At 40.4% G+C, this 13,126-nt stretch overlaps 3 protein-coding genes across 5 annotated transcripts; 2 read left to right on the top strand and 1 right to left on the bottom strand.

Annotated features, from left to right (window-relative positions):
• The first annotated feature begins 2,623 nt into the window (after nucleotides 1-2,623).
• Nucleotides 2,624-6,029, top strand: LOC135163376 (alpha-(1,6)-fucosyltransferase). Of its 3 annotated transcripts, none has more exons than XM_064122768.1 (3): nucleotides 2,624-3,119; nucleotides 3,530-4,252; nucleotides 4,416-6,029. In XM_064122768.1, the coding sequence occupies exons 2-3, from the start codon at nucleotides 3,575-3,577 to the stop codon at nucleotides 5,472-5,474; spliced, it is 1,737 nt and encodes a 578-aa protein (XP_063978838.1). In that variant the 5' UTR covers nucleotides 2,624-3,119; nucleotides 3,530-3,574; the 3' UTR covers nucleotides 5,475-6,029. The 3 variants fall into 3 exon arrangements, with proteins under 3 accessions (XP_063978838.1, XP_063978839.1, XP_063978840.1); XM_064122769.1 differs by lacking the exon at nucleotides 2,624-3,119 and adding an exon at nucleotides 3,161-3,347; XM_064122770.1 differs by lacking the exon at nucleotides 2,624-3,119 and adding an exon at nucleotides 3,161-3,456.
• A 550-nt stretch (nucleotides 6,030-6,579) lies between these two features.
• Nucleotides 6,580-8,439, top strand: LOC135163382 (serine/threonine-protein phosphatase Pgam5, mitochondrial-like). The gene is made up of 5 exons (XM_064122780.1): nucleotides 6,580-6,845; nucleotides 6,956-7,134; nucleotides 7,432-7,646; nucleotides 8,091-8,221; nucleotides 8,286-8,439. Exons 1-5 carry the CDS (start codon nucleotides 6,673-6,675, stop codon nucleotides 8,437-8,439), a joined length of 852 nt encoding a protein of 283 aa, XP_063978850.1. The 5' UTR covers nucleotides 6,580-6,672.
• On the bottom strand, nucleotides 7,784-12,881 carry LOC135163375 (vacuolar protein sorting-associated protein 33A). The gene is made up of 6 exons (XM_064122767.1): nucleotides 10,848-12,881; nucleotides 10,588-10,781; nucleotides 9,691-10,525; nucleotides 9,109-9,589; nucleotides 8,841-8,963; nucleotides 7,784-8,769 (listed from the first exon to the last, which is right to left on the bottom strand). Exons 1-6 carry the CDS (start codon nucleotides 10,950-10,952, stop codon nucleotides 8,675-8,677), a joined length of 1,833 nt encoding a protein of 610 aa, XP_063978837.1. The 5' UTR covers nucleotides 10,953-12,881; the 3' UTR covers nucleotides 7,784-8,674.
• Between the last annotated feature and the right edge of the window lie 245 nt (nucleotides 12,882-13,126).

Genomic DNA, 13,126 nt, shown 5'->3' with positions numbered 1-13,126 from the left:
CGTGATTGAGCACCAGACAGCCCTCACTCCATCCCCTGGATTCGATCCCCGAAAGAAATTATTCAGAATTCACAGAGCATCATTGGGTGATATAAATATTCCCTCTCAGACGGTGGACCTAGACCGGGTAATTCATGGTGATGTTATTAAACGTCATCCCAGAGGTTTACTCCGTCGGCGCTAAACCCCGTGACGTCCGCCCCTCATTTCGGCGAGATAAAGGCATCCTCCGGCGCCGGCATGACGCCCCAGACGAACCCATATCGATTGCAATTCGAGAAGAATTTGTACATAACACGACGCCTTTTCATCCCCTCCTGCATCTCGCCAATCTCCTGTGCATTTACTTTTATCTTGATAAACTGATGATTCACCAATAAACTTTTTTTTTCGATTTTCTACCCCTTTTACCGCCAGCCTCTCTTTTCACAGCATCTCAAACGCATTATCGCTCGTTCGGTATATCTCCACGTGCTTCATATATTTGTGGGTCAGATTGTTCTGGGGAACATCCCATTCCAGGTCATCCGGTAAATAGTTCATCGTTCCAGAGAACACAATGTAAAAAAAAAATTCTGTATGATTTTTTCGGTCGTTATTTGATTAAATAAATAAATAATAGATCAACGATTATTGAGATGAATTATTCCCCAAGAATTCTCATAGTTGTCTTTCTAAATAAATTCCCTGTGATTTAATGCCCCAAAAATCAAATTTGGGAGAAAAAATTATATTCTATTAATTTATGAATATAAAACCGGATAAATTAACATAAACACATTTTTTAATATCTAGACAATAAAAAATGGGTTAATTGATTCGCTCCAACAGTTTGGATTTCCATCGCGATCATTCTCTCCCTCCCTTCGACAATTTCAGTTGAGTGTACCTATGACCGTGTCCTTCGAAACCCCTCGTGTTACCCTAGCACTTGTACCAGCGAATCCTACCCCACACCCCCTCACCAAATATGTGAAACTGCGACAGAAGCACGAGGCGCAGATCCACAAGCTGGACAGCAGCCAAATCCGCATACAGATCTATAAAACAAACTCTCTATTGCAATACAATGGAACTGCGCAACACAAATGTCGTCAGATTGTTTGCCCGAGGCTGGAAATAGCCCGAGGCTTTTTGGAAAATGTATTTCCTTGGAATTTTCGATTCTGCAATTTTTTTTAGGTGGACAGAAAAGGACTGCATGGACATGACCAGTCGTCTGGCCTGTCGAATCGTTTGAGTCAGTGTAATTCTCGCGGGAACAGACCTGCGCATGCGCCTTCCTAGTAATTATGGAGGCGCGAAAAAATGTGTTTAAAATGCTGTCTATTGTTGCATTTTCTCTCTTTTCACCGCAGGATTTTTTTTATTCGTATGTAAATAACCGACAGGTGACTGTTTTTCGGCAAATGAACTAATTCTATCGTTTGTACTAAATTTGCACCTGTTTGTGCTGAACTTAAACGGTTTCGTTGAGTTCTCCTTTATTTTTACATAAATAATGAAAAATCCCACGTGCGTTTGGCCGATAAATTCGTAAAAATTTATATTTTTAAATAGTTTCACTACATATCGATAGGGAATCGTTTGTAGTTTCACGTGTGGCACACAGAGGTCTCTACTTCCAGATGACCTGATTAAGGTATGATTTAGGGAGGTAATCTCAAACTTTGATGTCGCCGACAAGAAAACAGGGGACAAGTACCTCCGGAAGCCGTGCGCGGCGCTGTACACCGTCTTCTCCTCATGCGCGTTTCGTCCCCACCACTCGACAATTTCTGCGGTGGAGCGTTCAAATCTCGGCGAAGGCGCTCAATTTTTTTTTGCAATTTCTCCCAAAAACTGGTTGACATGCAAATCGGAAAATTATAAAGAAAAACATGGATAGGGAAAGGATGAATGGTAATTTTTTAAAGAATCTATTCATCACTTCATACATTCTACGTGAAAAACATAAACCGATAACTGTCCCACGATGAGTTTTTACAATTCCCAATTTAACACGATTTCACCATTTTCACAGATTCGATTAGCACACGATCTGTAAATCGATTCCTACATGTCTCGATAGGATAAACCAATGGGTAATCGCGAATTGTAAACAAATCTCCCCACACTCCAACACCCCTTCGTGAAAAAACATTTTGGTTTATGGGTGAATTAATGAATTTACTTACATTATTTTGAATATTACTAGTATCCCATTATTCGTAATCAATAAAAAAATAGATTATTCTATATTTCTTTATGAAATAGTTCACTTATTCGCGGGAATGAGTGGGACAATCATGGGGAAAGAGATAGGAACTTAAACAAAAAATAACACTGGTTCTTATTATTTTTGTGTTTTTCCTTTATTTTCTTCTTTGTAAAGAATTTTTTTATATTCTTCCGTACTCTTTAAAATCATTTTGCATTTTAAGAAATAATCTCTGCGCCGAACGGCTTAGAAGAGTGGGGATGACCAGGAGTTAAGGGGAAGGTGAAAGTGACCGCCGCGCGCCCTCGTGGCGCTTGCGAGACCTTGTCCCCTGTTTTTCACTTGAGATTACCTGGCTGAATCATACCTTAGACCTGATTTTCAATTATTTATTTAAAAGAAAATGAACAACTAACAAAACATTTTAAGCTCCATACAAACGAGTACAAAGCCTGTACAAACGATAGAATTAGATCATTTTGCGAAAAGCAGTCATCTGTCAGTTATCTAGTTACGAATACAATAGAGAGTGAAGAGGGTAGATCAGAATTGGATCGAAAGGATTGAGGTTAGGATGTGAACTACTCCCCCCAGTTAAAGTGTAATTTTGCCACGGTGGCCTAAGTGTCATCAATAAATACATCAACAGACCATTCTCGACAATTTTTTATGATCTGATTATTCAAAGCCTCTGTCAAAACAATTGAGTATTGTTGGTGCCCTTACCCCCAGATGAAGAGGAAGAAAGGAATGACTCGAGTTGCATTATTTTTATAACTACATATATTCCGTAGTTATAGTACTGAATTACACGTCACAGGTACGTGGATTGAATAGTGGTGATCATACACCTGCGATAACAGCTTTGCGGGTGGAACATGTGAAGTGGAGGATGATTATGGCTATTGATGACACTAAAGTAAGTGATAACAAGATGATAAGATTTAATTGTCAGCTGGTGTTTTGATGGGCGGATTTCATGATCGATTCTCGTGGGGAAGGGTTCAGGGTCGTAAATTTTGGATCGATATGTTTCTCATCTAGTTTTTTGTCATTTCTGATGGGATTTCTTGCAAAAAAAGTCACCAATAATTCTTGCGGCTTGGGCTATCACCTAAGGGCCATCCCTCATCTGTTTCTATATTATGTAATTATCAAGTGTGGAAGATTTTTGCTTACGATGTTGACAATATTGTGAGGCAATTGTTTCTCAAGTGAAACCATTTTTTGTGTTTACGTTAGAGGCTTGTAAAAAAGTAAAATTCATAAAATTAAATTCTTTAAATACTTGGGAATCCTGAATTAACAATTGAACTAATTATATTTTAGATGTTATAGCGAGTATCTCATCGCCACAGTCCATCCGATACAGAGATGACATTCTGGAGTGGAAGGCCCGGATGGCTGGGCAAGTTGGGACTGTTCCTGTTGTTGGCCTGGCTGATAGTCCTCATCTTGTCGGTTTTCCACGTGATGAGAAGTACTCCACCATCCCACGACATCATGTCCCAGATGGAAAAAGAGAATACGCAGAAGTTGAACGAAATGATCGAGGAATTTGGCATTTTGAAAAAGCAGAACGAAGCTCTTGCCAATTTGCTTCTGTCTGATAATTCCAGGGCAGCTAGGGGGGACCACTTGGTCGCCATCAGAGACAAATTAGACATACAGAGGATCGCTGAGGTCAGTGGACCCTCGTTCGAGTACGAAGAGGTCAGGAGAAAAATCAAAAATAATATTCAGGAATTTTGGTACTACGTTACGTCGGAATTGAAGAAAGTTAAGAAATTGGCTGATGATTTTTCCATGGACAAACGGAGTAAGGATGTTGATGATTCTATCAAGGACATCTGGGAGCACAAGCGAGAGCTGATGCTGGAGCTTGATACGCTGGAGAGAGTCGATGGCCACAGTAATTGGAGAGTGAAGGAGGCTAAAGACTTGTCTGATTTGGTTCAGAGGAGATTCTCACATTTGCAGAATCCATCAGACTGTAGTAAAGCCAAAAAGTTGACCTGCAGTCTCAATAAGGGCTGTGGCTTTGGTTGCCAAGTAAGTTATCAAATAAAGTTCAATCAAATCATTCTTTGATTGTAATTTTTTTATCTAGCAATAGTTTTACATAGTATAAAAGGGACAAATGTTTTGGTTCCCCGGATTGATCTCCATGAAATTACAATTATTTTCTAATTCCTTAAACTTTCAATATCTGCAGATACACCACATAACCTATTGCTTCCTCGTCGCCTACGGAACGGAGCGAACATTAATTCTAAAATCAAAAGGTTGGCGTTACCATAAAGACGGTTGGGAGAGTGTCTTCAAGCCCTTGAGCAATACGTGCCTGTCAACAGCCGGCGATTCTCACAGTAACTGGCCAGGGGACAGTACGAAGCAGGTGGTGGCTCTCCCAATAGTGGACAACGTCTACCCAAAGCCTAAGTACCAGCCTCCCAGTATCCCAGCCGACCTGGCCCCTCGGATTCAAAAGCTCCACGGTCACCCCATCGTCTGGTGGGTGGGGCAGGTCCTCAAGTTCCTGATGAGACCTCAGGACAATATCAAGAAGGTCATGGATTACTCCAAGGAGAAACTCGGCTTCGAACGGCCCATTGTGGGAATTCATGTGAGACGAACCGATAAAGTGGGAACTGAGGCTGCTTATCATGACATCGACGAGTATATGGTCAAAGTGGATCACTACTTCAATCAGCTAGAGACTGAACCCCCTGTCAGGAGGGTTTTTATCGCAAGTGATGATCCCAAGGTGATAACAAATGCCAGAAAAAGGTATCCCAGGTACGATGTAATCGGTGATCCAGCTGTTGCAGAGACTGCCTCTGTCTCCAAACGATACTCAGACTCGTCTCTCCAAGGAATTATCGTTGACATTCATCTTCTGTCACTCTGCGATCATCTCGTTTGCACCTTCAGCTCACAAGTCTGCAGAGTTGCTTATGAGCTCATGCAAACTTATCATGTCGATGCACATGATAAATTCACGTCTTTGGACGATGTTTATTACTACGGGGGACAAAACCCTAATCCTGGAGTTGCTATCCTCGATCATATACCCAGGAGACCCGGCGAGATACAGTTGAGAGTTGGGGACAAGATCGAGGTTTATGGGAATCACTGGGATGGCTACTCCAAGGGAAGGAATATGAGAACCAGTGTCACTGGACTATTTCCCAGTTTTAAGGTGAAAAATCCAGTTGCTGTTGTTGAGTTTCCAAAGTATCCAGATGTACCTATATATAATTCTGGGAATTGAGGGGGGTATTTATTGGGTTTGTCAATTTTTTGACTTCGATTTTATGCTTTTGACACCAGTGAAGGTTTTATGGAGTTGTTAGGGGTTGTTCAAGCATTTGGATATCAATCAATTATCTAAGGTCTGGTGAATTTGATGGTATCAAATTCAACCAAAACTCATTTCATCTCATTTTCATTTTCACATAATTTCCATATACCTCACTATTTTCCCCACTTTTTATTTATTGACTAATGATTATCCATGAGGATGCCTCATGCGTTGAGATTAGCACACAAAACTGGGAATGACTTTTTGTGATTTCTATCAGACGCACGCTTACCCTGATACTTGAACAGTTGTCCCAGGAGATAAATTATTTTCTTTACCTCCAATGTACGAAGAGTATGGGGGTATATCTACTCTATACCTGATCAGATAGAAATGAAGACAAAATAATGTAATATATTTTATACTGAGAAGAAGGGAGTGTTTGAAGTAAAAAAAGCGTCGACTTGTGACGCTATATTGTACATTGTAACTAGATTTTTCATAAATAAATATGGGAAGATTCGAATAAAGCATTTATCTCTTCTTTTCACCCCAAAAAATAACCCTTTTATAATTTTTAAAGAAATAAACCATTAAACTCATTATGAAAACCAGAAAAAAAAGTATTGGAAAAAATAAATAAAGATGAGTAACTGAAAGAGAAATGAAAAATTCCGTCAGCAGAATGAATAAACGACGTTTCAAATCCATTAAATGAAAATGGCGACCATAATTACCTGTCGGCTATCTACAGACGAGTTTTTTTGTCGCCGCCAGCCACCAAAATCAACCATAGTGCCTCTCACCGTCAGGGTCACTACTAACATTCACACAACATCATACATGGCGATACGAGGTACTCGTTCACGGTTTTCGTAAAGAGAAAAAACTAATGATCTCGCGAATCGGGCGATTCACGTGAATATTAGTAATGATCCCGAATGTAGAGTCAATAGATGGAATAATTCGATGAAATTCTCATCACGAGGAAATAGTAAACGCAAAACAGACGTCAACGCCGGTACCGTGATGGCGCTAGTTGTTTAAAAATCCAAAGAGTTCCTTGACCTTGACTTCTTCAGTCGTACATTCCCCCCACAGCTGCAGGAAAGATCTCGTGTACACATGATCACGTGACACAAGTCACAAGTACAGAATCCTCGAAAAAATGCCGACACTCTCACGTCTCCAAAAATACACAATAATTGCAGTTGGCACTGTAAGTGGTGCAGGTTTGTTTTATTACAATGTTTATGGTAAAGGAGAAGAGGTGGCTCACGTTGCGAACTCCTGGACAACGGATTTTGTGCCTTCGGTGACATGGGACAGCAACTGGGACAGGTTAGATTAATTTGAGAACAATTGAAATTTTATAAACAATGTTTCTTGGTTCATGTGTTGCTGACATTCAGCATTATGATTAGGAAATTTATGTAAATAAATGTGTGCAGGAGAGACCCAAAGAGTTTAGTTAAGCCGATGAAGAAGGTGACTGAAGAGGCTCAGAACAAATACAACGAACAGCTTGAACAACACAAAGCAAAAACTACTAGACACCTGGTGCTTATTCGACATGGACAGTATAATTTAAAGGGAAAGAATGATGCTGAACGATATTTAACTGAACTGGGTCTGTTGATAATGTGCTCATCAGCATCACCACACGTACGATAAAATTTCGTCGAAAAACATTTCGTGGAAAATTTTTTCTGGATTTCTACTGAACTTTAAATTATGTGCTCTTCGACATTTCGTCAAAACTTGTTTTATGAACATACCTCCTGTAGAAAAAATTGAAGAGAGTCCAATGAGAATCCAGTAGAATTGCCCCCTGAATTTTTTACGTTTTTCCATGATTTTTTTTCCTTGCATGGAATTACTTAATAATTACTAGGGGAGCATTTTGTTTGACTCTATTAATTTCTAGGCAGGCGTCAGGCAGATTATACTGGCAAACGACTAGCTGAGCTGGCCCTCCCCTTTTCCCTAATCGTCAGGTCAACGATGACCAGAGCACAAGAGACTTCCAAAATAATCGAAAAGTCATTATCAGATGTTCCCACGGAGGATGACATCCTTCTTATGGAGGGAGCACCAATTCCCCCCGAGCCACCCATTAGGCACTGGAAGTCTGAGTGGCAGGTGAGTCTATTTCTATTTTTCTGCTCTCTTGTCTCAAGATCTGGGATAATGATCTCCAGGACATAAATTTTAAAATTTTCCCTAGAATACCCCATAGTCATATGAGATTATATATCACACACAGGACCTATATCATGTATTATGTATGATATACAATATATATTATATCATTTACACATATGTACAGCATTATATAAGTTTTTTTGCTACAGTGAAGAATTAATCTCATTTTTCCATTTACTGTAAATAAAAAATTGCAGTGCAGGAGGAAATACGATAGCATCATATCTCATTACATGATGAGTCGAATAAGGTCTTAAACAATTCTTACACTGGATTTTCTAGGAGATAAATTCAAATAAATTGAATTGAATGTAATTATTTCTTTCTTGATGCACCTGTATAATTTTTTTTTGATAATTTTTCATCCCTTCTTTCCTTTAGTACTTCCAGGACGGGCCTCGGATAGAGGCGGCATTTAGAAAGCACTTCCACAGAGCATCTCCACACCAAACAAAGGATTCTTATACTCTACTCGTGTGCCACGCCAATGTCATCCGTTATTTCGTGTGCAGGTGAATTTCAAATTACTCAAAATAATTTTGTAAAACGCATTAATTCTTGGCTTTATGTTTTCAGGGCTCTGCAATTTCCTCCTGAGGCCTGGCTGAGGCTCTCCCTCAAGCACGCCAGCATCACGTGGATCAGCATCCATCCCAGTGGTAACGTCTCCCTGAGATGCTTCGGAGACTCCGGCCATATGCCCCCAGAGGCCATCACTACTAATCAGTGATTACATCCATCGATTCATCAGACGATTCGTCAGGCACAAATAAACAGTCAATTATTTTTGTAACCAGAGTGGCGCGCTGGCATACGTATTTCCCATCAGTATCGAGCAATAAATTCCTCGGAAGACTGAAGTATTGATATAAAGTATTGCATATTCAATTTACATCCTTATCTTTGGTAGTTTATACGAAGTTATTCAATAATCGGTATTCGCAGAGATTTAGGAAAATGTTGGCTTATTTTCGGACAGCCTCCAAGTCTTCCATCAACGAGGTAAGGAACGTGTTACCGTTGATCAATTTTGTGGTACCCATGACAAACTCCACATTGACTACATGAACAATAAAGAAGGGATTATAAATTTTTCAATTATATCTTGATTTTCTATTAAATCGTACTTACGATCTTCTTGCTGGGAGAGGAATCTCAGAGCCGACACTTCTGCATACGTGCAGCCCCCAATGAAGAAAACTAAAACTAATCTCGGAGGTTCCGATGTAGAATCCTCACTCGTAATAGAGCCTCCTTCAATTAAAAAATCGAAACAGTAGTCGAAATATGTATCCAAAAAATGACTTTCTAACGCTCAAGTGAAAGAATTTAATAAAAAAATCAGAATAGAATTCGTAAATTATTTTTTTTCGCTTGAGGCCCAAAAAAATGTACTCACGTCTCATTCCTGAAATGGTTCCCCTGGAATCGCTGCTGACGGTGGGTCCAGGCAGTAGACCAAGCACGTCATTGAGTCCCTGCCACCCCCCGGGCTGCACGAGTTGCTCGGCCAGCCTGACACTGAGAGGTGCATAAACTGAATGGACATAACTGATATCTTTCGGTGCAATTTCACTCTCGTCTTCCACAGTAAGCCTCAGTGCTTTTCTAAGAACGGCGTACTGTCTGTTGGACTGCTGAGCTCGAAGTAAACCAGCCTTCTCCAGATTTAGGAGTGTCGGTAGATGCTGATATCCGTAGGTTTGGATAATCTCTCTCTTGTAATAATCCAGAAGCTTCTGCTTCAGTCCAGAATTTGTGATGGACTGGATGCAGAGAAGTCTGAGGACTTTCAGCAGAGGTTTTTGCTGGGCAATGCAATCCTCAATGAAAGCGTTTGGCTTGTCCGTGTCTATACAGTTCAGAAGCTCTTGCTCAATCTGCAGAGATGAGTTGAATAGATAAAAGTGGCTTCAGTGATCACCGTGATCATAAATGAATCATAGTTTTGGTATAACAATCAAATGCCTCTAACACTCACCTGTAGACACTCCAAGAAGTCATTAGAGTCTGTCACCTCCTTCACCATCTCAGCAATAGTGGTGTGTCTAGCAAGAGACTGCTTGGTCGCCAGCATGTGCGGTAGCCTGGCCACAAACTGCTTGATCTCCTGAACACTCTTGTCCCCATGTCTCTCATCGAACTGCGAAGAAATGACCTTCGCTTTCTGACTGAGGACAGGCCCAACTCCATTGAAATTCTTGTCCCTGATTTCAGCGAATAATTCTTCACCCGAGTTGAGAACAATCTTCTCCTTCTTATCTACCGACATAACAGTGGGTGAGTCGTCGTTGTCCTTGAATTTTCCAGCTGGCAACTGAACCGTTGTATTCTGAATGCCAAAGATCTCGTCGATGAGGCCTTCGTACGTCAACTGAGTGACCAAAGGTGAGAGGAGATCGATGCTTCGGTCAACCAGCAGTAGATGCTCTATTGGAGGCGTTGTCATGACACATCGATCGAGTTTCAAATCCTCCTCCTCTCGATCCAGTCGTTTCAAAAGATCCCAGACTTTACTGGCAGCTGGACCACGTCCTGTCACCCTTGGAATCCTACCGTAGAGCCTCTGGAGACGTCTGATTGCCTGAGCCACTTGGTACAGACACGTTGGATCGTTCTCCAGGAAATACTCCTTGTAGGTCTGACTCAGTTCCATTGAGACTAGATCGCTGTCGAAGGGGAAGAGGTCACAGGGAAATTCCTCGATGAGAGTGAAACTACCGAAGACTCCACGATTTTGAAGCTTCTTCTCGCAGAGCAGGCTTTTGCGAGGAACGAAGAATATGTGGAACTCTTTTGGGGATCTGTTTTGCTCCCTTTGAGACATAAATCACTACTCATTATTTTTTTCCCAATTATTACAGGTAAAAAAACATACCCATGAACATTTTCGGCTATCAAATCAATTAAATCGAGATGGGGACGAACGATGAATATAATGCTGGAGACATTGGTGGGAGGGAGTTGTCCACCGACTAATTGATACATCTTGACAACCCCGTACTCCTCCAGGAGGCTGTACCTAGCAATGAGGCCCATTGGGCCGTCCAGGGATCGATCCCAGACGATGGCCTAATAGTTCAATAGTCAAACAATTGAGGATCGCTATCTGGATTGATAAAAACAAGTGGTTGTTACCTTCGGTCCATCGCATCTCTCGATTAAATTCACTAATTGTTTCCTCGTCTGTTCCTGAAGAAGTCCTATGTTCAGTCTACCACTCGATAAATGGGCAGAGGACATTTTTATTTACTTAACAGGTTATATTACTATCTTAATTACAAAAGACAATTGTCATTGTTGCACGTATCTATTTTATTCTGTTTGATAACTCGATCTGTCAGCTAACTTTGAGGTTATGTTCGTGTGTGTGACAGATGTCTCGTTGGTAACTCCGACTAGCTGTAAGTAGCGACCTCTGTGTGCCACCGGTGGAACCCTCACACCGACAGGGTATTTGTCGGTAGTGACCTCTGTGTATCACATTGACCACTAACTAATAATTAGACGAATTATTGAACTACAAGTGTTGCTCTATCGATAAGAAGTGAAACTATTAAAAAATATCAATTTTTGAATGAGCTATCGGCCAAACTCATTTTGAATTTTTATAAATTTATTTAAAAATAAATGAGAAACTATCGACACATTCAAAGGGTAGAAATCTAGCAGAAACGATGGAAGCACTATTTTTCAATTTAATGCGAATAAATTTTTCGCCCCATGTTAAAAACTATCAGCCCCATTAGTCAGTTCCGTACACGTTGAATATTCAAAAAGATTATCACCCGCATAATGAACTATTATCCTTACATTTGAATTCGACTTTCATTTCCGACAACGCCGACCCCATCGTGCTAGGGCCACCAGAACCTTGAACATCCTGGCAGATTGTAATTCTGCGGCGAACTAGGCTCAATTGAAAATTCACTCGCCAGCTGATGCAATTATATCTCCATTCTAATTATCGAATTCATGTACCTGCAGACCTCCCCGAGGTATACCAAATGTGGCGTAAAATTCCACCGGGTCGGTGCAGTGTCATACAGAGGCTCCCCACCACTTGCCAATCGATCCTCCAAAAGGGTCTTGACGTCGGACGATGCGAGAGGATTAGGCTTGTTTCTCGACGTGACCTCAACCTTGCTCCTAATCGAAAAACAATTCGTCGGACGACAATCGAACTCGACGTAAATTATCGAAGGGTTTTCATCCATTTTTTTCCCCATATGAAATATTCATGAATCCATTGAATTAATTTCACGACTGGGAATTTTTTCACTAAAATGTTTTTTTTATTTCACTGAAAGTTTTTTTGCTTCATAATTTTTCAGACCTACGACACCATCATTAGATTGCTTTGGAGCTTTTATGTCCGTCCTCAAACCATTTCCACTTTAGAATAAAATATTTGAATTATAAACTGAGTGCGGAATTGATGGGATTTTTTTCATTATAATATTTTTCGTGAGATGAAAAGGTTATCACAAAAATTCAGTGCAGAGATAAGTCAATTGGAATTGTTTCACCGCTTCGTCCCTGAATTTGAATGAGAAATGAGTTTTGTATTCAAATTTGAATAAAAAAGCTCCAATGTGTCCATTGACGTTGGGAATTAAATAGACTCTTGTACTCCGTCGACGATAATCGCATTCAAGAGGATAGAGGCTTGGAAAAATGGGGAAGTGAGCCTGTGTAAACGAGGGATAAATGAGGGGGAGGGGACTGAATTTTTTTTTAGGAGAATGAAGTCTTCGGTTGAATGCCAGCGGATTTCGATCAACTCCGACCTCCCCATTCGCCCCTGATTCACCCCTATCCTTTGTGTATTCTTTCATGAATTCCCTTCATGCCTCCCACTTCCTCCTGCTGTTGCTTCAAGGAGAAGGGTTGTAACGGCTCTTTCCAATTGGTTCAATTTATTTCGAACCCCTGGGGCTTCAGAAAGGAATTTTTTGCTTCTCCTTTTTTTCAGAAATCAAAATCAATAAAACCGATTCCTCCAAAACAAAAGTGAGACTTAAAAATATTTAATTATTTTTCAATTCTCCTCGAGGGCTTTCCAGTACACTTTTGACAATGTGGAAAATAGAGCAATTAAAAAAAAAGTAAGAAGATTAATTTCTCCTTTACTAACTTCCAACTATTTTTTCGGCTTAAGCTGGACTTACACGAGGTTGTCCTTCCCTCCACCCCCCAACCCAATTCAAAGTATTTAATGGCCATTGAAAGCAACAACAACAAAAATTAATTCCCTAAATGAATGATAATTCCCATAAATCATTCAAAAACATTGTAAAAAAATATTTATCCCCCATTGTAGGCTTAAATCAGTCTTAAAAAAGACCAAATGACTCGGCCATCCCCGTAATCCAACTCTGTAATGATTCATGATGCCATAATCACCCCAAAGTCAG

Source organism: Diachasmimorpha longicaudata, chromosome 6 (assembly GCF_034640455.1).
Source record: "Diachasmimorpha longicaudata isolate KC_UGA_2023 chromosome 6, iyDiaLong2, whole genome shotgun sequence".
NCBI lineage: Eukaryota > Metazoa > Arthropoda > Insecta > Hymenoptera > Braconidae > Diachasmimorpha > Diachasmimorpha longicaudata.
The sequence above is the reverse complement of the archived record's forward strand: the minus strand, read 5'-3'. Positions and strand labels throughout refer to the sequence as shown.